Source organism: Aspergillus wentii, assembly GCF_001890725.1.
Source record: "Aspergillus wentii DTO 134E9 unplaced genomic scaffold ASPWEscaffold_12, whole genome shotgun sequence".
NCBI classification, from domain to species: Eukaryota; Fungi; Ascomycota; class Eurotiomycetes; order Eurotiales; family Aspergillaceae; genus Aspergillus; species Aspergillus wentii.
In genome coordinates, this window is record NW_024467843.1 from 61,450 (window position 1) to 84,834 (window position 23,385).

Sequence of the window (23,385 nt, forward strand, 5' to 3'; positions counted from 1 at the left end):
AATACCCTCGAAAGACCGTCGAGCTGGATACGACCCGGTGCTACATAACAATTATGCCCGAAGCAAGGTGGGATGTTCCTGGTGATATCGCAACTCTATGGAAGAAAATTGTCGGAGATAAGGGTGTCGTTGCTGTTGAGCCTTTCCCAATGTAATATGATTCAAACTATCACCAGAGATCATTTCGTGATGAAGAGTTGATGTACTTGAACTGATGAGGAATACGAATCGATCGTGATTACGAAAGAGAGAGTCTTTGTAGGGAAACAAGATCTGATCAACATTAAATAGTATATTTTGAATATTTAAATATTTGGATGTTCCATAAATACAATTTAAATTGAACAGCAAATGAAACCGGACATGCAAGAAAACAACAAAGGAAACTCAAAAGTAAAAGAAAGTCTAGTACTCAACTCGCCGTCTTTGACGACTTGGTCTTCAGCTTCATGAACAAGTAGACAAGGGAATATGAGCTGAGGATGAAAATAATGACAATTGCAGCATCTCTCCAGCCAAAATACCAATCGAGCAGGTTTATGGTTCTGAGATAATCGCTACCTTTTGTGTACTGACACACTCGACACGCCATAGAATCCTCAGGGTTGAGCAGGTTCGCCCCGGAGCTTTGCAGATAGCTTTCCAAATAGCTTCCACAGGTCATGTTGTCAGGAGGGTTAAACACGGCAAGTTCGCTCTCAGTGCAAACTACATCGGCATCAAATGTAGTGAAAGTCAGCATACCTCCAACGAGATACGTCACTGGGTTGAGCCAGTAAATCCAGTACTTCCAAAATACCACGAGCTGCCCATAAGGTACCAAGATGCCGCAGAAAGAGACCATTATACCAACAATGAGGGGATTGGCCAGGGCCGCGAAAACTGCATTAGGTGCAAATGCCGCGATGAATTGCCCGATACCCGTATAGAGAAATTCATAAATAAGAACAACAAAGAAACTTGCACCTGCTTTATCCGAATCACTGGAGAATCCAACAGTATAGTACCAACATACAAAATAGAGAACGGCGCATAAACACAGGTAAGGGGTTTCAGAGATAATAAGAGCTGACACGAAAGCTTTCCAAGAATATATCCGGGCTTTCTTTTCTCGTGTATCGTAAAGGCTGCGTCTCTCGATAAACAATGGTTGGAGTTGGTTGATGACACCAGGTGCAACGAACATCCACACGAAGACAGTGAATAATTTCAATTGAAGATCACCGACAGAGTCCCCAATCTTCCAATAAGTAAATCCGTTGAACAGACCGAGACCAATATGAAGCATGATCTTATTGTTAATGTAGCCTGTATTCCGGAAAATTGCAAGATTCATACGTCGCAGAACAATCTTGGTTTGATAAAGGAGTGGCGTGGCATATTCAAAGTTGTCTTCTGGAGCTGAACCCTTCTCTTGAGGGGTACTCAGCAAAGACTCCAGAGTACTGATTGTGCTTGTGTGCTCAGGTGAATCCAGCCATATTTGATGCCAATCATTGTCTGATGTATGACCAGACACAACATCAATCATGTGTTCAGCTGGGTTTGTATTCAACGGACAAGGAGCGCCATAACGTCCGAAATAACTCTTGAGAGTCTGGCAACCCTTGCCGATGTCCCCAAAATACACAGTCTTTCCACCACGCTGTAGTAACAGAAGTCGATCGAACTGTGCGAACAGTTGCGCAGATGGTTGGTGAATGGTGACTAGAACAGCTTGTCCACAGTTGGCGAGTTTCCTCAAAAATCGAACCGTATTGAAAGCCGACTGACCGTCCAGGCCCGATGTTGGTTCATCAAGAAAAATCAAGATCTTTGGTTTTGAAACAAGCTCCACACCAATCGTGACACGCTTTCTTTGTTCGACATTAAGACCATATCCTGTCCCAGGCTTTCCTATCAACGTGTCTGCAATATCTCCCAGTTCCAATAAATCAATGATGATATCGACATATTTGAGCTTCTCAGCGACCGGAGTATCGCGAGATTGTCGCAGCATAGCAGAGAAATTGAGTGCTTCGCGAACAGTAGCAAAAGGCTCATGAACATCGAGCTGTTCAACATAGCCGGTAGAGCGCTGGAAAGAAACAGACAGAGGCTGCCCATCTACCAAGATCGAGCCTTGAATTTTGCCCTCTGTTTTTCTCTGGGCTAATACGTCGAGAAGTGTCGTTTTTCCCGCGCCAGAGGAACCCATAAGTGCGGTCAGAGTTCCAGGTCGCACCCATCCTTGCACGTTATCAAGCAAAACTCGAGGGCCTGAAGGCGTTTTCACAGTGTAAGTCAAATTCTTCCAAGTGAAAACAGACGTGTTAGGAGAAAGTTGCTGTGCAAAGGAGGTCGTGTTATCATGTGATTTCTCATTGATCTTGCCTGTCTGAGTGACTTGAGATTCTTCGTCATTTGCAAGAGCCTTTGAATTAACTTTAGACCTCTCACGAGGTACGAGAAGCTGAGCGCCTGATTCAGAGCTGTCACGCCAACGAGTCACTCCGATGATATTGAGTCCGATGTAAAATATCCACCACGCACACAGAATACCGAAGTTTCGCCAGACATGCGCATGGCTGTAAGACAGCGAGCTCAAGTAATCATCCCCGGAGACTGATGTGGCTCCTTGTTTAGCTCCTCCGACACCAGCACAAGATGTGAACTGACCATTGGCAGGATAACCCTCCCCGTGAGGAATCAAGTTTGTCCCGACACAGTTCAACTGCTTTGAATGAAACTCGTTTCCCATCAAGGCTTCAAATCCGTATGCAAGTGGGTTAAGCCAAAATAACCAACCAAACCATGGGTGCATTTGAGTGGTATGGATCTGATATCCTGAATACATCGCCATGATACCAATCACATAGCCAGAGACCTGAGAAGCAACATCGAAAGATCCAAAGACAGCACCAACTGCTCGAAATAGGGAACAGGAGCACATGTTCGTGACAAAAAGCACGATCCAAAAGGTGAAGAAGGAAGACGCAGAAGACGTTAGACCGGTCATAAAATATACAACCAATGACCAAACAGTGACCTGGAGAAGGGAAGTAGGAATATCTGATGTTATCTGAGCGAGACAAATAGCGGCTGGCTTAATGTAAGCGAAGGATTTGTGTTTAAGAATGATCGGCCGCCCTGTAAAAGAATCGACTACTTCGGACATCATGGTCATGCTATTGTATAGAACAGACCAAAAAAGTGCTCCTCCTTTGAGGAAGATACCGGAGGAGTCATTCGGAGCCATATAGTAAAGAGAGCCGGCGATGAGTGCCTGAGCAACATTTGAGCTTTGCTTCATTATAAAGGTGACCATATCGCCATTAATAATTTGGTACTGGCGGATCACACACACCCAGACTTGTGTAAAGAAGCTGACTGTATACTCGCTCTTGCCAGAGTATCTTTCCAAAGAGACTGTCTCCAGGAAGTCTCTCGTGTTATTTCGAGCTAATTCTGTCATTGGATAGTCGTACTCCGTAATCATATCCCTGTATAAGGTAGATCTGCGATAATGTGACAAAATTGAGGCAGCGTCTCGAGGAAACGAGTTTTCGTAGCCAGGCCGAATTTGGCGCTCGGTAGAAACAGTAACTCCAGTCAAGAAGTCGGCAATATTTGCACCATCATCGCAGAGAAAGCCGAGACTTTCCATGAACGGTTTTGCGTTCTTCTTCGGTCCGTAGTAAATTTCTTTTCCTTCGTCAAGTACGAGAACTTTGTCAAACAGATCAAAGATGCCATTGCCTGCTTGATAAAGGGTAACGATAGTAGACAACCCATAGACATCAGTCATTGCACGAACCGCTTTAGCCCATTCTAGTGCGTTGCTAGCATCGAGTCCTCGAGTACTGTTGTCCCAGCAATAAACAGAAGCCCGGGAGGCAAGGCATTCCAGGATCGAAACACGTTTTCTCTCGCCGCCTGAGACACCTCGGATATATTCGTTACCAACTTTCGTGTCTTTGGTATGAGGAATTGCGAGGGACTCCATCAGAAAGTCCGTCTCTTCGGTATATTGGTCTTTCTTGGAGGAGTCGAATGAATTATTGGAAACTTTTGATCTCGTGGCAAATGAAAGAGTCTCCCCAACACTCAGGGTTGGGAAAAAGATCTCTTCTTCGGTATTCATAACAATTTGACCTCGATACTTCTTTGCTTCATCGTGGCCCATACTTCCGAAAGTCACATCACCATCAATCTGGTGATACCCCGCTCGTCTATTGGCAAGCATCTTGAGGAGGGTTGTACATCCGGAGCCTGGTCGACCGAGGACAAGCAACATTTCACCGGGCTTCACACAGCCGTGGGATTGGTCAAGTATGGTTGATAAGGGAGGTTTGTGCCGATAGTATCCCAGGCGTGTGCTGGCATTGAATTGAGAGATGAAGTTCTCTTTGACAGCCGCTTCCGCACTGATTGCGTTCACAGTTAGGTTGCTCCAGGTGACACCAAGCTTGCGTGGTTTGAGTCCTGAGTCAAGGTCTCTTTGGTATGATTCTTGGATCTTCGGAGTAAGATGCCATTTCGATAGAGGATCATCTGATGCACTGTTCAGAGTCGATGGAGGGGAGGACGAGGGTGAGGGTTTTCGATTATCCATGATCTATAGTTCGACGACAGGAGGATGTTGATAGAGAAGAAGAATACGAATGATTCAGCTCTAATTAGGAAAAGAAAAAATGGAAATGGGAGAGAAAACGAAAGTAATTTGTTGTTCATATTGAAAAAGGAGTTTGAGTGGGAAGAAAGCTATTAAAGAGGCGCCTCACGGATTTCGGACATTAAAATCAAGACACAGTGGACAGGTACTATACAGCGGATTTGGGATGATTGGTTAAGCTGGCTGCTATCCACCGCCTTATTGGTACCATCGGCCTCGGATTTTCGGTCACTTTTCGTTTATGGTAGACCCCTCAATTGCGCCGAACAAACCGTCTTTACTCGTTGATAGGCAATGATAGATCTCGGTGAGCATTTACTGATCTACATGACAAACCCGGGGATAGAACAAAGTGAACTTTCACCTGCTCTGGTGAAGGGATATTCGCAACTGATTGACCTCCAGAAACATCTGACGAAAATCGACGACCAAACAAATAAAAATACAAATAAAAATAAAAATGGGGCTTGCATATTGTTTCATCGGTAGGTGGCCAGGACTCGGGATTCTGCAGTTCTTTCTCGGCGATCAGAGCTCTCGCCGTGGCAAACCACCCGAAGGTTTGACCTGGAGTAATCTGCCAAGCCGGATCTACCATTTATGGTAAAGGCCGATGGCCCGAAATCCCGAAGCTCGGAGCAGCGGGTGGATGCTTTCTTGGATAGCAAAGCTCCTTCAAATGTGAAAGTTGGCCAGACTACTCTTAGCCGCCATTCCACAAATCCGGGCGTCCGCGAAGGAGTCTTCCCCCTTATCTCTGTTAACCAGACTCCGAATATGCCTCACACTATCCTGTTCAAAGATGGTGTTCCAAGGGGTGAAGCTAAAGTCCAAGCTGTGAGTCTCTTATCATATGCCGCACTCGACAATCCTGATCTGACGCGAAATAAGTGCGATCTTTGCTATGTAAGAAAGGTATAGGATTAAACGACCTCCTTGCTGATAGAAGCCACCATTCCTCTAATTCTGATATACATGCTGATTACTATTTTTTTCTTTGCTCGTCACCCATTCAGATCAAATGTGATAGAAAGACTCAATGCCGCAATTGCAGCGCAGTTCAAGCGACATGTACGCGACAACGACAACGACGGAAGCGGACGCGCCGCCCCGAGACTTCCACGTAAGTCAGTCTCGTATTGGTGATTTTCATTTAGCGATTATTCTAAGATCTTACTTTTATATCCTTATCAGGGAATCTCAGGAGAGGGAATACCCGGATACATTGCCTCTGACAAGTATTTCTACACCTGCGGAAGTTGCCCAGTCATTTAGGCGTTCTGGTATAGTGGCCAATCACCATGAGCAGACAAACAATGTGAGCAGCTTAATCAGAGAGGAAATGGAATCCAATATACACCTACCTGTGGCCCGAATGAGCGCATTGCAGTCCGCAATTGATGTCATAAAAAAATTCATGATAGCCTCGCGTCAAGTGCAAGATTCGCCAGATTGCAACAGTTCATCGGATGCCTCATCATTGGTTGCAAATATTCCATCGGAGCTGTTTTATTTCATGCTGGTTGGTAAGCTATCTGAATTCACTGCCTTTCACTGTTATATCTAACACTCACAGGTCAGAACAAGTGTGACACTCTAGCTCTTCATTGGCCAGATCATATCTCTCTCCAAACACTCGAGCGCATGTCTTTAGCAACAATGAATGACACCGTCAGTGGACAAACAGCTCTTCATTACAAAGTCTGCATTTTTTCGAAAGCTATAATATTTGTCAGTCGATGGCTGCGGTTGTGCTCGCCGGGGATCTTGGCAGACAACTTGGAGAAGTCCAGAGAAAAATATATCGCGGCTTGTCTGGAATGCCTTACCCTAATTGACTTCTCCAGGTCTCCGAGCCTTTCAATGCTACAAGCGCTTCTATGTGGAGTATGTCCTCCCATCTCCTTTTTGAAGATTCCTTTTTGTTGACTTCAAATAGGCATCCTTGGTGCAGCTTCTTGGCGATACGACTAGATCGTGGCATATGACCTCTCTTGCTTCCCGGGCTCTGGTAGCTCTGGGGTATCACAGCTCGACCGCAGTTACTCAGTCTGATGATCACGATGAATCGGAAGTCCGTCGATGCATCTATTGGTGCTATTATATGGACAAAACCCTGAGCATGCTCCTCGCTCGCCCTTCATCTTTGCCTGTACTTCCATTTCATCCCATCGACTTAGTCGACACTGATCCAGAGTACCCACTGTCCTATAAAGTTAGAATCCTGGTGAAACTCGCTCAAGTTCAAGATAACTCACTATTTCTCATGATGAGGGATCGTAAACAGAATTTGACAGAGGCTCATGAATCTGCTTTGGTCGAAAATCTTCATGTCGAGTTGAGATTCATCAGTGAAGAAATTCGACAGGTATTTTTGTTTTTGTTCGTTGCATGCCTCGCATCTCGAAATCTGACATCTCCTCCAGTATCGTACGGAATATGCTGATCATCCCACCTTGAAGATTGAATGGGATGCGGTTGACTTCACTTTTTTCTCCATCGCGACGGGGATCCTTCGCTTCGATTCATTACCCTCACACAATCACAAGAGGCGTGAAGAATGTTTACGATACGCTCGAAAGGCTCTATTCGCTATGCAAGCATGCCAAAGGCATATCTCTACTCCGTCGACCATCACAACAGACTTTCTTTTCTGGTATTAACATGTCACTTTTTAAACTTGAAGAACTGTTCTAACACCTTGTCAGGACTGTGTTGTTATATCCCATGACCCCATTCTTTGTAATATTTTGTAACGTCGTCGCCACTTCGAACCAGGAAGATTTTGAGCTATTGAAAGAAGTCACTTCGATGATCTCGAGGATCAAAGATCAATGTACTTTTGGCTTAAATCTTCACAGGCTATTATCTGAGTTGATCAACCTCTGCTCTAATTTGCACGATCGCCATCTCAGCGACGGATCTGACAATAACAAATTTCATGTACATTCGTCACGTTACGGTAACATCAGCAAAGATTTCGAGACACAGGCCTCCTTCTTGACGGTGCCAGTAGAGGAAGGCAGCTCGGCCCCGACTCTATCTTCACCCGATCAGCAAGCTGCGAATTACGATAATTACTACGAGCAACGAGGGAATACCACTATTTGGAACGAGGGTCTCATGTGGGAACTTTACAACACTCAGCCATCCGTCGAATGGCTCAACTCAATATTGTGATATTTGTAGAGCACAATGCATATATCGGGCTATAATTTGAGCGCGGGCCGCCCAAAAACATTTTATCTGCCTGGTGGTTTATGAAGCAATTTGTTCTTATTTAATACACATTACACATTTCGCCGCACAATTCGCCGTAGATTTCTCCCATGGTATTAGTGCAATTCAGCTTTGTAGTGGATCGGATCAATTCTTGAATTATAAATCGTGTTCAGCAACCGAGGCCATCTTTCAATCGAGTCTTAGGGCCTTCTGGCTATTATACAGCCAGCGTGACTCCTTAATTGGCGACTGTCCTCGGGGTTATTTTCAATTGTCGATTCTTTGATACGGTCGTAAAGTTTGTGAGGAAATGATTTCCTTTCCAGTTTGAATACTGCCCTGCGTATTTATACTGCTTGTCTTATTGGTAACCGAATAGAGGTTTTCCATGGATGTCCAAGCAGCAAAGCTCCAAGAATGTTCCTTGGTAGAATTCACCTAGACTAGAATATCAATTTTAAAGAGCACATAGGAAGTATATCAACTATTCATGTTGTCCTAAAGAAGCTACAACAATAGTTGGCACGCGGCGACTGGGAGAAGAGTCGTGGAGAGAATCGTTAAGTTTGAAAGGTTGTACTCGAGCCTTGAGCAATATGAGTGCGATATTTTCCGGTATATCCGTTGAAACCCGTGGCCAGATCGCTCCAGCAGGCAATAAGAACTGGGCACTCTAGTATTCGATCCTTGGAGAGGTGGGATAGCCCTATACTCAAGCTGGCATGTTTATGATGTCAGAAAATCATTATGTCCCGAATTCAAGGCTTCTCTTGCTCTGCAGCCCAAGATTACGGGGACTCGGTGCTAATGTCCTTCGGATATTTCCGTAAATGAACCGAGAAGAAATCGAGTTGCCACTGCAATATGTAATGTAATAACTTCGCTAATGATAAATGGCGACGTCATTCTTCAAACGGCCTTTCGGACTCTATTCTCGGATTTGAAGATTAGGGGAGTAAGCCCGAGCGGCCCTATCACACCTGTCTCTAAGATCTCGGCCCCGGGGGAGAGTGAGACATGCATGCGGAGTAAAGGGAGCTTCTTGGCACTAATTTGAATTATTTAAAGGTGTGTTATTCCAGGGTCAGATAAAATAAAAGCTCAGTCAAACCCAGAAAGAACATTGTACTTCCAAGGTTGTCTGCTTGGATACTTTCTCGTTATTTACATTAGCAATTCTCATTTTCACGCAACAAACATTCTTCTCTTTTCTTACAGGATGGAGTTTCCTATCATCTCTTTGAAAGATTTCTCGTCCGACTTCGACAATATTTCCAAAGAAATATTCAAGGCCAGCCAGGAATGGGGATTTTTCATTGTGAAAGACCATGGAGTGAAGGGGATCAGCCTCATGTTCGATCGGGTAAACTTCCACCAAAAGATTCATTGAAGGTAGAAACTCATAGCAAATATAACAGGCGCGTGAATTTTTTGACCTGCCAATGCACATAAAGTCCGAGAAGGTACTGAATGAAGACCCAGTTGGATATGACGGACATACCGCTACTACGTAAGGATCCCTGACGCAGTTTCCAAGGGAGACAGGGAGAGAAGAAAATTTACTGACAGAAATATATCAAAAGATTCGCTGCTTCAGAGGGCATGTCTTTTGGACTGCCCGCGGGGGAGCTATCCAAAAGTGATAACATTCATTCTTGGTGGGATGCAGATAAGCTTGCCGAGATTGAATCTTTCAAACATCAGTGCAACGACTTGAACTTGAAGATAATGTCTTGCTTCGCCGTCAACATGGGTCTTCCGGGAGACTTTTTCTCGGCTTCGCATAAACAAGAGCTACCAGGTAACACGTTCAAAATCATTAAATACCCAAAAATGGACAAACAGCCAGAGGGTTTTATTCCTCGGCTATCCGAGCACACCGACTGGGGAAGCGTGACCCTGTTGTTCACAGAGTCGCCTGGTTTGGAAATTCGCGATCCCAATAATCAATGGCATGAAGTGCCCGTCATTCCCGGGGCAATTACGATTAACATAGGTGATGCTCTTTCACTGTGGACTGGAAAGATGCTCAAATCAACAATGCATCGTATTTCCTGGGACAAAGTTCCGAGATCTCAGGATCGCTACAGCATGCCTTACTTCGTGCACCCAAACTTCGGTACGTTTTTTCTGCAACTTCGATGACTTTAACTAATCTTTATAGATACCAATCTTCGGCTCAATGCACGTTCAGGTGAAGCTGATGACCAAGAGCTTACGTATAGTGACTACTACAAAGTTCGGCTTCGATTGACTTGGGGTAGCTTGGAGCAGAAGGATGGCACCAAAAAGTTTGGTGATGGCGATAATAAGACATTAGAATATTTGAAGATGCTGGGTGTTGCAAACGCGGGAACCTTGGAATCGCACAGTGTCACTGCATGAGCATGCCGCTCTTGAGGATATTGTTTTTCGCCGTAATCTCTTTCACGGAAAGCCAACTCTAGAGTGCCTACAGTCCAGCGAATTGAACCTACATAAGCATAGAGACCTGTGGAGAGCAAATATCAATATCCAATTCCACCCAATAATCAATTATTTGCAAGACCCATTTTTGAGGCCTACCACTGCGGTGGCGTATTAACGAGCCAATAGCACCGGCATCTCAAGCTGCATATGCATGATGCAGCTAAGTGAATAACAAGCTAACTCCAACGGGAAATTCGAGGCCTGCCATTTTGCCAAGAGATCGCCTTGCGTGCTGGACTTTCTTTGCGTCAAGCATATAAAGAAGAGGATTTCTCGACTGGAGGTATTCTTCTTCTCTTAACAGCGGCGCCTCTTGTAAGAGGTTGCCTAGTCACTCTTTACTATAAACCGACTGCTGCTCACCCTTTACGTCTTCTCTTCATTCTTTATATCCAGATTATATTTTGATTCTCTTTTCCGACTCTTCATTCCTCCAGATGGAAGGCCGGCCCCGTCCGGTTGAGAAACCCGGGCCTCAGAAGCCTTCCTATCTACCTTTCCTCCCAGGATAACTAGTTTGAATCACAGCTTTGTTAACACTCGTCTAAATGAACATCATCACTATCAGGTCTTTGACTGCGTTGACCCTGCGTGGTTAGATATTGGGCATCCTGGCCCTGACCTTGGACTTTCATCTTCTCAATTCCTCGAGACCCCTTCACTTAATGATTTTCTGAGCTATTCCCCACCCCCACTCCCGTTTCCACCAGATCCGACTCCACACGCTAGCCTTAGAGAGGATAAGGATCTCCTATCATCAGCTCCAACAAACCCACAGCCGACCTGTTCTGAGCATACCTCAACTTCCTATCCTTTCAAGTGTGGCAGCTGTAGCCTCACTTTCCAGAAGCTATATAAACTCAAGTAAGTTATGTCTTTCTAGCTTGACCCTACCCAAATACTCTCACTCTAGGGCTAATCCTTTTAAAGCCGTCACAAGACACGCCACGATAAACACTTCAAGTGCACAGTCAATAGCTGTACATCAGCATTCCAGTACCGCGAGGACCTCAAGTGGCACTCCGACACAAAAAACCCTGATATGGTTGAGCATACAACATACTTCTGTCACATTAAGGGTTGCAAATATAGCTTTGAGCTTGGCCGCGGGTTCCCCAGGAAGGATAATCGCGATCAGCACCTCGCAAGCCATGCTAGGGAGGGAGAGCTCTGAGTTATCGCATATATATTGTACTCTCGTTAAATATCCAAACAGCCATTGGCAATCCTTCATCATCCGATCAAAATTGGTCGGGTCCCGACATTTTATCTTCGCATGGGACCCAGCAAGCAGTGAAATAGCTCAGTAAAGTAAAACTTTTAGATACAGGTGGATATGATAGCCCTTACTGTCCTAACTCCTTACCCTCGCTAGTTCTGGTACGACCAGTTCGTAGTATCCCAGGCTTTACACTCGTAGTCAACTCCTCTATATTCAAAGTCAGTAGGGAATGGATATAGCTTCATATTGGACGGTTCGACCATATAGTTATCCAGGGTCGCAAGGCATAGATCAATAGAAAAATCAGGAACTGCTTTCATGAGCTCGATATCGATCGCTGGGGCGAATCTTTTCCAAAGATTTGGCAAGTGATCGATCACCACATTAATTGCCAGTTTCCTCAAGATTTGATAGTTTGCTCTATCTGAATAAAGCTCCTTGATTATCTCCGCGAAGAATTTCCTACCATAGCAACCACTAAGAGACTCACAAAATTGTTCCTTTGCTCTGTCTTTCAGATCAATGATCATAAGGTAATCCGCTTCGCCGAAAATACACATGTGGATGTAGCATGGATGACATCCACCCAAAGGATTGACGATAGACTCCATTAAGTCACTTGGGACCTTTTCAAGAGGCCCTCCAACTAGGCCTGGTCAATCATGTAGCGAAGTCACCCATAATACCTGGCTCGGTACACTCTAGGCTAGGAATAACGTTTTCGTTGGTGGCTACCTCTGATTCAAGCTCGTTTAGAGCAGGTTCTGATATATTATTAACTACAGTCTCTTCCTTACGCCCTGTAGTCATTTGTTATGCTCCATCGCCATGGAGCCGTGAATCTCCCACTTCAGGTGCATGGGATCCAATAGTGTAATCTCCCGTGTATAGAAATTATAGCACCTTCTCGATCAGAACCGGGTTTTTATCCCCTAGTTTAATAGGTTCTTTGGTCTCCTAATCACCACAGTGGCTGTCAGTCTCGATCCCCAGTCATTATTCCGAGGTCTAAAGTTTGTACCTTAAATCCTCCAAAACAAGCCTGTTTAAAATACTCTGATCTGGGGCAAACTACAAGCTTATGAGCTGGGAAGGTTTTACCCCCATAAATAATCACCAAATCGCTGTAGTCGGAGTTGAGATGTAGGCTAATTTGATATTAGTGACAAGGCCTACTAAGACCATTACCCGGACCGAATTGTACGCTTCTCACCTAGAAACGAGATCCAGAATAGGTCTCCGGCTATCCATATCCTGTTCAGGCGAGGGAGGTTCAGGTTCTTGATCATCCGCCACGAATGACCGAACAGCTTTGCGATTTTTCTTCACCATGGCTGCGCAGAATGCAAGCTAGAGTAAAAACTAACTAGACAATATATTGTGAGCCGGAGTGCAATCTCTGAGGGTTTGAAATGCACTTTTCAAAATTTATCTCCAGTCGCTTTTGCTAGGATGCGAGCTGGACACATTGTTGCCTGACCCCGCCTCAACAGCTGTTAACCACCCCGACCAATGAAGCCGCGGGCCAAGGAAAGCAAGACACCACAACTGAGTAACTCAGCGGCCTGATCCACGAAACGGCTTTGCACTTGTTGTGCTTCTTCCCCTCCAACGAAGAGCAAGCGTCGTTGTTAACGGCAGGAGGCCTCCGTGCTTCCCCAGCACTCCTCCAGGTGGGTGTTCCGTAGTGATATCTTTCCCCTGTGATGTTCTTCCGAGTTCTATTTATAAAGTTTATTCTGCACAGAGCTTCCAGGACGAACAGCCTTTAGCACTTTGCTCCATAGAACTTCTTTTAGACACACACCAACCAAGACGTAACTAGCGAGATGAACTCGCACTTTCCCTTTGGCTGGCTTGGCTGGCTTGGCTGGCCTCACCGCCATGAAATACCGGCACAATCCTTCACCGCTCGGTCCCCGATGCGGAGGGTATTCTTTTCTCACGTTGAGGAATGGACAGACTGCCAATTTTTTTGTTTGAGAATGGTCACATACCTTTGATCCCCGCTAGGAAAAGGTGGCCCAAATGCGGGTGCTGTCGTTACTCATATTCTTGCTTATCGGAAATGCTAGACCGAATTATCGCTTTGAATTCGTTTTGGATACACGTTTGGAGCGATCACTCCGTCATTCTGAACTTCTGGTCTTTGCGTGTATCGAAGGGCTTGATCAAGTTTCGGGTACTAGGGGAGCTCTTGTTAACAAGGTTACAACACCTTTTATCATTCACGAAGCGGGCTACAGCATTTCGTCATGGGGTCACTAAAAGCTTCGCATAAGCATAGGTATGTCGAAACATGCACCTGATTATGAAACTTCTCATCGCTGAGAGATACTGCTACTGCATAATGCGCTAACTGTTTTACCATTGCCCAGGGATCATCTACCAGCTATCGGCTTTCTAGGCTACAGAGGGCCTACCACATCTCCCGCTCCTCTACTTAGCCCAACAGCTATGTACCCGAATCAACCTCCCCCTTATCCCTATTCAACAGACGCAGGCTTGGGCTATATTTCGTCGCCGGAATCGCGACGCGCCGAAGATGAGAAAGAGAAACAAGCAACACGACAGTCACTCCCATCTATCCATGAAGCGCTAGGAAATAATGACTTTCTCCCATACCGGCCCCCTCCCACAACAGCTGCCCCTCAACAAACCCATAGCGCACCACCTCCGCACCACCTCTCGTCGAACCATGGCGCTCGTTCTAGCGGGGAAGGGCCATCAGGTTCTTCTAATCTGTTCTCAAATGGAGGGTCTTTCCTTCGCGAACCAACACTGTCTCAGCAGTCGCAATTACAGACAGAAACCCGATCGAGTCTAGAGTCACTAAATACACAGGATTCAAGGAATGCTTCCGTCCGATCGCTCAGCTCAGGCAAGCCGCCTACGCAAAGTGCAAGCACTGACATTACTTCCATCTCCGGCTCGCAGACAGGAGGACATAAGTATAAAGGTCTTGCGGGTAGCGTTGCCTCGCCAACTGGATACCCCGGTGATTCCCAACCTTACTCATTTCAGTCACAGCCTCCACCGGGAACGCCGGTGTATATAGCAACATCATACGACTCGCGGCCCCATGCGGGACCACGCGTATATAATGTGAGGGGCGGTTTTTCCGGGCAGGCGTTCCCTGGGCCTTCTTTGGGCGATTCCGCGACACATCATCTCGACGTTTATGATATCGAGGCTTCGCTTAATGAGGTATTCTAATTAATCCGTCGCTAGAATTTGGCTGCTGATCTTGGTAGATGGTTGGTTTGACCTCCCGAATTGTGGACTTCACACGACATTATGCGAACGAAGCATATCAGTCTCGTTCTGGGCCTGTAATGAGTCTTTTGCTTTCACTCCAGGAAATCAAAGACATGCTCAACATTCAACGTCGAAATCACGATGCTTTGATGTGTATAAGAACGGCGCTTCTCAATAAGGAGTATGCCATGGCCGAGCAGATGGCGCAGAGAAAAGCTGACAAGCCTTGTAGAATTCGTGGTAATGACTGCATGGCGACGCACCAGAAAGACCGTACAAGCGGTAGTGACTTTGACGGACGAGACTCGGAGAAACGGTGCAGCGTACGTTCTTTGCTTTTACTCCCTTTTGTCTAGTTCTAACAATCTGCTACAGAAAGCCGCTCCTCCTGGTCGATGCCATAGTTGTAACCGTGCGGAAACGCCCGAATGGCGTCGTGGCCCAGACGGTGCCCGGACACTATGTAATGCTTGCGGTCTACACTATGCGAAGTTGACGCGCAAGATGGGGCGCCAAAAAATCGGCAGTCTTGGGATCCAGGCTTAAACCCAAGCCTGCGTTAGACTCTGTAACACCATGAAGTTATTGAAATTTTAAGGGATGCATCGTTACGAGGCGTTGAAAAGGGATTGGGATCTAGAAGGTTCAGGCGTTCTACGAGCATATTATTTAATACTGTTGATGGCATGCAAACTTGTTGGGCTTCCATGCATGTCTCTTCTATGTTTTTGGATTGCTAACATCGAATTCCCAGGGATGTTGAAATGTGGAAGGTTTGGCTGCGGAATCTCGCTTACTGTAGCCATCATCTCCCTTGACAGAGATTCACTCCTGCCACCCGTCGTCCCGGTCTTGGATTTCTAAACTCGGACGCGTTTGTGGAATAGGACCATCATAGCGTGGCTCATACACTCAAAAGAGTTGCGGCTTCGCAAGCATCTGAAGTCCTCAAAGTATCGAAAGAAAAATTTCCAGGTTGAAAATGAACTCGACCGACAGATAGTCTGATGTTAATCGAACGGGCTTTATGAATCAACCTCGTAATGATCGCCATTCCGGGCCACAAATAGATCCTACCCTCGCATTGTATCTATCTTCTGTCTTCATGGTGCAGTTCAGTGAGTCAGATATGCGTACAATTGGTCGCGTATCCTAGGCAGCGGACGGCAGACTGAAGCACAGACTATTCAGCATCGTTCCAATTAACTTGCTCTCAAATACGCACAGAAGATTCTGACCATTAGCTCCATGAGCGAATGGCATCGCTTTTACTTCTCTCCAGCATCGAGTACCGGAATGAGTGGATTTGAATTTAGCAGTCCAGGAAGAAGTCTTGTCAACGGGCCAAATCTGGTATCTGAAGTCCTCCGCCCCTTTCACGTCTGGATGGGCTAACATGATATTAGAGACATGTTTGCCTTCCATACCACCCTTGAGTATGGGTTCTTCAATAACCTGGTAACTTGTGAACCCTGATGGATGGAACCTACATGGGGGTGGAGGCGTTAACACGGTTACTTCTTCGCCTTCACAGATATGCCATGCGAAAAGGGCTGAAGCTCCTTTGATATTCCGCGCGTGGGTCATCAAACCCGGGGTCTCATCCCATACCCAAGCCTAAGCACAGCCTGGTTCTGCAGGGACAGTCGAGGAACTCGACACTGACCAACAAGCCAACAATCCATAAGCTACTGGGCCTCGACAACCCTCCAGAAGACGCCCACAGACTGTATCAGCGACAAAAGCAGAGGCACTGCGTGAATAATCTACTCCCGTTTTGGAGTCTGTCACCTCTATCACCCAAGAACAGCCTGGGCTTGCGCAGAATGCTCGCCAACAAGCTATTGACTCAACATCTAGTAGATCCAAAGAAACATCTAGACGTCCACAGACCAGGTCCGTAACTAAAGTGGGATCTTCTCCTAGATTGTCCACCCCAGCTTCAGAATTCGTCGTCCATGCACAGGCTGGGTCCGCGTCAGCTGTCGAACTAATTAATCAATACAGGAACAAAAGCTCTACGAGCAGCACACCTGTGCCAAAGCCAAAAAGTGATGATGAATCGGGGATTAACAAGACGCAATGGGTTGATAACACTACGGCTTTATATCCACAACTTGGCCCCCAACATGACGGTGTTTCAATAGAGTCATCCGCCACTCCCAGCATACAGTCAATCTCTGCATAGACTGGCGAGGTACTTGACTCCAGGCAACAAGCTATATATACACAACCTATGGGAGCAGAAGGAAGCCATGACGATTCACATGGAGAGTGTCCCCAAACCTCATGCGAAATCAAAGCGAGATCCTTGCTTGTATCATCCAAACCAGCTTCGGATTCTCTTGCCCATGCACAGTCTGAGTCTGTGTCAACTGTTGAGATGGCCAAAGAAACTCAGCCTCAAAGTTACCGGTAATAGACTTGCACCGAACTCGGCACGTGGAGATGGACCAAATAAGAAACAACAAGTTGATGGTGGAATACCAGGAAAAGGCAGCCACACAGAATTGCATGAGAAACACTCTCGACCCACATTAGAAATGGCTGCAGAATCTTTGGCTAGATCGTCCATCCCGGCTTTGGGTTCCGTCACCCGTGCACAAACTGAGTTTTCACAAGATGGTGAAGTGTCCAACCAGACCGAGAATCAATGCTCTATCAGCAATGAATCTCCGGTAAATTTGAAAAATGACGATGGACCAGCAGCTAACAAAAAAATACAAGTTAATGACAAGATGGATCTCGATCCACGACCTGCTCCCCCCAAAGTTAGCGTTGAAGAATCGTCCACCACCAACGCACAATCGAGCAAACGAGCAGCACATCCGGTCGATGAGGGAAGAGGAGCACCAAAACCGATATCGGAATATCCTAATACCATTCATAAAGCACCAAAATTCACTGACACGGCCAAATACATTCCTGGAAAGACAACTCGAGATGATGGTGAAATTTGTGGTTATCAAGCCATAGAAGCCAAGAAGGGACCTGTTAGATACTGCTTTGCAGTCATGACAGTTTCCGAAGGCCTTTTACGAGGAGGACTTCGTCCCAGTGCTGAAGTTGTACAAGACGTAAGAAATAGCTACCTTCAATCCAAAGCAGTCACAAAAGGTTGGAGACGCCCTAGTGGATAAGAGCGAGAAAGGTGAGAAGGAAAGCATCAAGGGGATCTTGAAGGGACAGGAGGAAGACTTCGAAACCATAGACATACGGATAACTGCAGTGTTAGTGACGTTCTAATTTGGACTGGACCCAGAACGGACATAATCCAGCGTGCTTGGCTTGTCTGGTGACGTTCCCAAGACGAAGACGAATGAGATGGTGATGTCCTATAACAAAAGTGCAAGAGCGAGATTACGTATGCTTAAACCTTCGTAGGGTAGGATCTACGACACATTATGCAACTGTCTATTGAATGCATCCTTGCTTGTGTACGCAAATTTTGAACGCCATAAAACAGAGTAATAAGTCAGCTACGGCCATCATTAGCTTTGAGAAGACTCTAAATTTGCCTGTATACAGTATAATAAACTGCGGTATATATATGGTTGGGAATAGCTGTAGACATGTAGTTGTTTCAAACGAATGAAATGATAGGCTGTATAATTAGCCAGGAAATAGCCTTGGATGCTACCAAGTACTGCCTACGCAATTATTTTCTTTTTCACTTGGCCCTGTATGTCCTTTTATGGGCTAGCCCCGTTGGTCTTCTAGCATAAGTCGTGTGCTTGTGGCCTGGATGTGCGTGTGATTCACTTACCCTGACCCTCGCCTTTGCTGGTGTACGGCAGACGATACTAGCCATTTTCGTATATGTTCCCTAAGGTTGGGTTCTAAGAAAATGTCGACACAAAGTCATATAGATAGAACTAAGAGCATATTTCTCGGAGAAGCGCTACTATCTATTTATGCCATGACTTTGATGGCATTTGCCGGCGTTTCACCGTCACGTAAAGAATGTTGCGGAAGAAAATACTATATTAGCTAAGTCGAGAAGAGATTATTTAAAGGCTGCTGTGTTTCCATTCACCGTATACTACTACACAACGTTTCCATCAACCTGGAAAGGCTAAGAGCTATCCCAGGATAAGACCAGTCGCCATGCCTTATCAAAGAGGCTCAGGCCCCTCTTTGTGCAGCCAAGGTCAGAGCATACCTCCATTCGATAACTAGGTTCTAATACTATCCCAGAAAACCGCAGGAGACCCAGATTCTACCAAATATATGAGTTGCTCGAAAGAGAATTGGCAACCCTTTGGCAGAATAACATACACCTCCACAACCGTTGTCAGGAATTACAGTTCCGGGTGACTCTCCTCCAAAATCGACTAGACCACGCAACGGCCGAGTGGTCTTTAAGATACCACAATGCTGCCCGCGATCGGACAAACACCATTTGCCAAGGATGCCATGTTCATGTTGCGGACGTACGGCTTTCTTTATGCTTCCACCTTCTGTGCCGAGGATGCTATAGTAACCAGGGGCCAGAAGCCGGATTGCGAGAACCTCCAGGGCCTTCGGCGTTTTGGACCTGTAAGGCTTGTTGTACCTCCGCATCGGCTTAATGTCACCCTGCCTTTACCCTGCCTTCTCCCATCTCTCGTGGTTTTTGAATGTTTACAATGGTTCGAAAACGGAATAAGCAAGAGTAACAGCTGTTTTCTTCTACTGTGTACTCCTGATTTAGTTCTGAGTTATACTATTCGAACGTTTTTCAAGTTCAAATTCAAAAGATTTTTTTTAAAAAAAAAAAAAAATTTATAAAGGCGCCGTGTCTCAAGGCATGCTACAAAACAAACAACAATCCAAGCTGCGGTACCGCAACAAGCCATGTCGCCATAATGCCTCGCCAGAGACTCACCAGCCCCTCTTCCCAATCTAGATCAGGCAAAATCTCCTTTCAAAATCTGAATTCTGGTATTGTCCCAGACAACCACCAGAGGTCAGCATTTTACCAAATACTTGACTTGGTGAAGTCGAGAGACATCCATCTATTTGTGCGATATTTAAAATATCAAACGCCTCAATTATACTCGCCTGTCTATTCTTACAAGTTCCTGGATGGTATTTTTGGGTCAATTTTGTTGTATTCTCCAAACATAAGATGTAATATTTCCGATTATTTCTGTAGATTCGATTCTAAGTTTGCTATACTTTCTTAATTTAGCAGTCGTTGGTATTCTGAGCTCTTTCATTTCGTTGACAAAGTTTATTCGCCTATTGATTTTCTGAGAGCATGATACTTCAAATAGCCAGCAACCAAGTGCGTAGATGACCTACGTGGAGTAATTCCTATTGTAACTGATAACTCTAGATCCTCGAGGCGAGTTATTGGGAGGCATATAAGATACAAGTGTAGGAAGTCGTCATGCGGGATGATTTATCAACCGAATGCCTGGGAGACAGGATTCTAGGGTGGATCAATGTGTATGTGTGTAATCCAACCCAAAAAAAAAGAAAGGGAAAAAAGATTCTGTACCATAACCATTCCCTATTATGCTTTGTAGGGATGATATTTTGGAAGATTTCATCGAATTATGCCACCGTGTATAATACAGCCTGATTGGCTTGTAGAGAAGGGATAGGTAGTGCTTGCCGTTTGTTTCATGCCACTGTTTGAATCAGAAAGATAGAAGGAAAAATTTTGAAGTTTTTAAAGTTTCGACACGTAGGTTACCAGGTCACAATGGCAATTAGCTCTACAGGCAAACTCAACAAATTACCTCGACCTGCGGCTATTATATAGGCTATGTGCGAGTTCGATGGGTGGGTTTGACAGTCTAATGGTAGTTATATTCTCCGGAAACAGGATAGAAATTTCTGATGAGTTCTGGTGTACTACTTTCCCTATAAAAGTTTCTGTGTCAGGCCTTCGGATTCAGGAAAGAAATTGATCTGTGGTCATTACATGATGTTTCCAAATATATCTAGTCCGGAATCCCCGATGCTGTTCCGACGACACAATTTATTCTGCAAACATTAAAACCTTTTCAATGCTATTTGGTTTGGCACAGTTGTAACGACCAACTCAACACACGCTAGAAGTCTAGGCTTCCAGCAACTTTCTAGTGATTACAAACATGCTGACTCCGGGTGTCAGACTGCAAGTATCTTGACCATCTAGTTTGTAGCGATGACCATTCCCGCCCGTTGAAATATTGTTCCATGTCTTTCCACTTTAATCCACCCTGTTTGAGCTCAATTAGCAGGGCGTCTTCCTCCTTCGTGAAGCGTGCTCTCTTTCTTCTTCTATGTAGTGACTGATTATGGGGCCCGCTGTCTGAATCTGCCCCGTCAGTACTGGTTGAATTATACCGAATGGTGGCACTAGTAGAGGGCTGGTTGAATAATGATCCAGTGAAATCATAGGGTGTGACAGCGTTGAGAACGATGGAGGTTCGTAAGCCTCCAGGTGATAATTCCAGGTAGCCATTTACAGGAATATGCCTTGGTTCTATCGCACAAGAAGGTGCAGGGTTAGGGGTGTATTGGCTGTCACAACGACAGTGGCCGCATCGCTCTAATACTGACGATCGAAAATTCCACAACGCCCCACGAGATGACGAGGTTGCAGGCACTTGCCCAAGATCTAACCGCGTTTTCTTCACATTCCGCGGACGGGATGGCGTCAAGGATCTCTTTAGTCCCTTTCTCGACCGTGGAAATTTGGACAGTTGAGGCTCATCAGCTTCCTCAAACTCGGTTTCATAATTTGAGTCTTCCGAATCGTCGTTATCTTCACTGGACGTCGTCAATTCGGCACCACTGTTTTCATTTGGCGTGGTTTTTGTTTGCGGTACCTCGACAGCAATAATCGGTAACTTCGGGTTCTCCTGATGGGATGAATCCATGTGTTGATCCGTGGTTAAAGGAGAACGTGTTTCTCCCTGGCTCCCAACTGCTTCTGTAACGCGAATTGACTGCGGTGTAACTGCGGCAGAGGGGCCAGGGATGATTTCCTTCGATGGACGCCTCATCAATTCTTCCGGTGTAGGATCCGGCATCATTGTTGCATGCTTACTTCTAATAGCGGACGAATGCTCATCAGAAGCTGCATTATCACAAGGAGAAATTATCTGTGTTGCCCCCCCAAAGGACGTTTCTGCGTTAGAAAAATTGTTGTTTGTTGTTCCGCGGTCCCTGGACGAACCATCGATATGAGCATCCGGCTCCTGTTGAGGTTCAGGAGGCTTCTGCACGGAGGTCGACTGCGCGCTGGACGGAACATTGGACATAACTCTGGTATTGTCAGATTCTGTCCCTTGCGTAGATAATGTTGTAAAAGGATCTATCGTTGTCATCGTTGTCTCTCTATGTGGAGCACGTAAGATTGCTGATGTCTCCTCAGATGACATTACAGTCGGTGGCTTCTTAGGTAGTGCATGTGTGGCTGGCAATTGGCTGAATAATGACCCGGATGAAGGTGTAGCAGGTTTTGCCGATTTGCTTTTTCGTGGCTGGGAAGTTGGATTATAGAACCGAAAAGGCTCCGCCCTAGAGAAAGACATCTGTACTGTACTCAGTCACCAACAACAGGGATGCTGTAGACGGCAAACGTGGCAAATTCAACCTTGGAAAAAAAGTGAAAGTTATAAGCGATTAGAGCAAGACGGACAACACAGAAGCGAAGGACAAAGGGAAAGAGGAAAGGAAAAGGCGGGAGGGGGAAGCGGAAGGTATTGTAAGAATGATTGACTGCAGAGCACAAATTGACAGGGTATCTAGGAGGGATGCTAGAAAATTCTAAGGGGAAAGGGCAAGCGAAATCGGGGTTAGCCAGATGTGGGATGATGCAAGAGGCAACAGACTGGGACGAAAGATGAAGTGACCGACATTTATCTACTGAGTGCGTGGAAAGGGGGAAAGCGGCCAGTTTATATGTTGCGAGCGATAGTCACTTGCCGCGGGAGAGACCCATGACGCAAAGACTTGATACAGTACGTCCGGGAGACCGGGCCTTCTTAGACTCTAAGCATAGCTACTGTTGTTCACCATCGAAACCGAGGCTGGCCCGCAAGACTTGCAGTGCCTAGAGCATCTGCCAGCCGACGTCCCGTCACTCCTGGCCTAGTTTTCCCCTTTCGAAACTTCAAGGTGTTACCAGAATGAAGTGCCCAGCTAACGATGGATTGAGGAAAGCATGAGGGAACACATTCCAAGGCTTTTCCCGCGGGTCATTGTGGCTGCCATCGACGGCTCAGAGAATTCCACTCTTTCGTAGAGCCAGGAAAAATCCCCGCTGGCTGAGACTTGCGGTATAGATCCAGCGACTCCGGCGTGAGATTACTTCAACGCACATTAGTCCCGGGGCCGCTCCAGCGCGAAAGTGGAAAGTGCGAATTATCTGTCGGGGTGAAACGCTCCGTGGAAGAGGGATTGGGCGCAGCATGAGACGTCACATTCCACGGGGTTTCAAAATCGACACGGCTCGCGATTCCCGCAGATGCAGATTCTGTGGTATCGAGCCAACTGGAGCGACAGGTGTAGTGGACAGTGAGCTGACTGGCTCTTTCAGTCGTTCTTCTTCTCCTATGATGGCAATCGGAGTTAGGAG

The 23,385-nt window shown here is 45.9% G+C and overlaps 9 protein-coding genes across 9 annotated transcripts; 5 read left to right on the forward strand and 4 right to left on the reverse strand.

Annotated features, from left to right (window-relative positions):
• Positions 1-313: 313 nt before the first annotated feature.
• On the reverse strand, positions 314-4,755 carry ASPWEDRAFT_46883 (uncharacterized protein). The gene has a single exon (XM_040836860.1). It carries the CDS (start codon positions 4,592-4,594, stop codon positions 413-415), a length of 4,182 nt encoding a protein of 1,393 aa, XP_040683275.1. The 5' UTR covers positions 4,595-4,755; the 3' UTR covers positions 314-412.
• Positions 4,756-6,006: 1,251 nt separating this feature from the next.
• ASPWEDRAFT_305901 (fungal specific transcription factor domain-containing protein) lies at positions 6,007-7,912 on the forward strand. The gene is made up of 5 exons (XM_040833434.1): positions 6,007-6,180; positions 6,236-6,541; positions 6,594-7,022; positions 7,081-7,310; positions 7,363-7,912. The coding sequence occupies exons 1-5, from the start codon at positions 6,124-6,126 to the stop codon at positions 7,832-7,834; spliced, it is 1,494 nt and encodes a 497-aa protein (XP_040683276.1). The 5' UTR covers positions 6,007-6,123; the 3' UTR covers positions 7,835-7,912.
• A 1,566-nt stretch (positions 7,913-9,478) lies between these two features.
• On the forward strand, positions 9,479-10,261 carry ASPWEDRAFT_33295 (uncharacterized protein; the record flags this gene model as incomplete). Its single annotated transcript, XM_040833755.1, has 2 exons — positions 9,479-9,995; positions 10,041-10,261. The coding sequence occupies 2 exons, from the start codon at positions 9,479-9,481 to the stop codon at positions 10,259-10,261; spliced, it is 738 nt and encodes a 245-aa protein (XP_040683277.1).
• Positions 10,262-11,716: 1,455 nt separating this feature from the next.
• ASPWEDRAFT_55556 (uncharacterized protein) lies at positions 11,717-12,899 on the reverse strand (the record flags this gene model as incomplete). Its single annotated transcript, XM_040838232.1, has 4 exons — positions 11,717-12,219; positions 12,254-12,359; positions 12,589-12,715; positions 12,781-12,899. The coding sequence occupies 4 exons, from the start codon at positions 12,897-12,899 to the stop codon at positions 11,717-11,719; spliced, it is 855 nt and encodes a 284-aa protein (XP_040683278.1).
• A 566-nt stretch (positions 12,900-13,465) lies between these two features.
• Positions 13,466-15,514, forward strand: ASPWEDRAFT_46891 (GATA-type transcription factor). The gene is made up of 4 exons (XM_040836861.1): positions 13,466-13,854; positions 13,946-14,774; positions 14,822-15,148; positions 15,201-15,514. The coding sequence occupies exons 1-4, from the start codon at positions 13,823-13,825 to the stop codon at positions 15,369-15,371; spliced, it is 1,359 nt and encodes a 452-aa protein (XP_040683279.1). The 5' UTR covers positions 13,466-13,822; the 3' UTR covers positions 15,372-15,514.
• Positions 15,515-16,154: 640 nt separating this feature from the next.
• On the reverse strand, positions 16,155-16,394 carry ASPWEDRAFT_81537 (uncharacterized protein; the record flags this gene model as incomplete). The annotated part of the gene is made up of 2 exons (XM_040839562.1): positions 16,155-16,216; positions 16,253-16,394. Coding segments are annotated over 2 exons (204 nt in total), but the record flags the coding sequence as incomplete, so codon positions are not given.
• Positions 16,395-17,368: 974 nt separating this feature from the next.
• On the forward strand, positions 17,369-17,965 carry ASPWEDRAFT_177854 (uncharacterized protein; the record flags this gene model as incomplete). The annotated part of the gene is made up of 1 exon (XM_040831728.1): positions 17,369-17,965. The coding sequence occupies one exon, from the start codon at positions 17,369-17,371 to the stop codon at positions 17,963-17,965; it is 597 nt and encodes a 198-aa protein (XP_040683281.1).
• Positions 17,966-18,900: 935 nt separating this feature from the next.
• ASPWEDRAFT_306076 (uncharacterized protein) lies at positions 18,901-19,484 on the forward strand. Its single transcript, XM_040833436.1, has 2 exons — positions 18,901-18,975; positions 19,023-19,484. The coding sequence occupies exons 1-2, from the start codon at positions 18,933-18,935 to the stop codon at positions 19,394-19,396; spliced, it is 417 nt and encodes a 138-aa protein (XP_040683282.1). The 5' UTR covers positions 18,901-18,932; the 3' UTR covers positions 19,397-19,484.
• Positions 19,485-20,688: 1,204 nt separating this feature from the next.
• On the reverse strand, positions 20,689-22,655 carry ASPWEDRAFT_46896 (SANT/Myb-like DNA-binding domain-containing protein). Its single transcript, XM_040836863.1, has one exon. It carries the CDS (start codon positions 22,337-22,339, stop codon positions 20,897-20,899), a length of 1,443 nt encoding a protein of 480 aa, XP_040683283.1. The 5' UTR covers positions 22,340-22,655; the 3' UTR covers positions 20,689-20,896.
• Positions 22,656-23,385: the final 730 nt, after the last annotated feature.

Excerpts from the sequence above, each read along its gene's own strand:
- ASPWEDRAFT_305901 (XM_040833434.1), top strand. The coding sequence starts at position 6,124 with ATGCCTCATCATTGGTTGCAAATATTCCATCGGAGCTGTTTTATTTCA. Across the intron at positions 6,181-6,235 it reads GTTTTATTTCATGCTGGTTG|AACAAGTGTGACACTCTAGC; the intron begins GTAAGCTATCTG and ends CTCACAGGTCAG. Across the intron at positions 7,023-7,080 it reads TCAGTGAAGAAATTCGACAG|TATCGTACGGAATATGCTGA; the intron begins GTATTTTTGTTT and ends CATCTCCTCCAG.
- ASPWEDRAFT_46891 (XM_040836861.1), top strand. The coding sequence starts at position 13,823 with ATGGGGTCACTAAAAGCTTCGCATAAGCATAG. Across the intron at positions 14,775-14,821 it reads TCGAGGCTTCGCTTAATGAG|ATGGTTGGTTTGACCTCCCG; the intron begins GTATTCTAATTA and ends TGATCTTGGTAG. Across the intron at positions 15,149-15,200 it reads ACTCGGAGAAACGGTGCAGC|AAAGCCGCTCCTCCTGGTCG; the intron begins GTACGTTCTTTG and ends AATCTGCTACAG.
- ASPWEDRAFT_46896 (XM_040836863.1), bottom strand. The coding sequence starts at position 22,339 with ATGTCTTTCTCTAGGGCGGAGCCTTTTCGGTTCTATAATCCAACTTCC.
- ASPWEDRAFT_46883 (XM_040836860.1), bottom strand. The coding sequence starts at position 4,594 with ATGGATAATCGAAAACCCTCACCCTCGTCCTCCCCTCCATCGACTCTG.
- ASPWEDRAFT_306076 (XM_040833436.1), top strand. The coding sequence starts at position 18,933 with ATGCCTTATCAAAGAGGCTCAGGCCCCTCTTTGTGCAGCCAAG. Across the intron at positions 18,976-19,022 it reads CCCCTCTTTGTGCAGCCAAG|AAAACCGCAGGAGACCCAGA; the intron begins GTCAGAGCATAC and ends ATACTATCCCAG.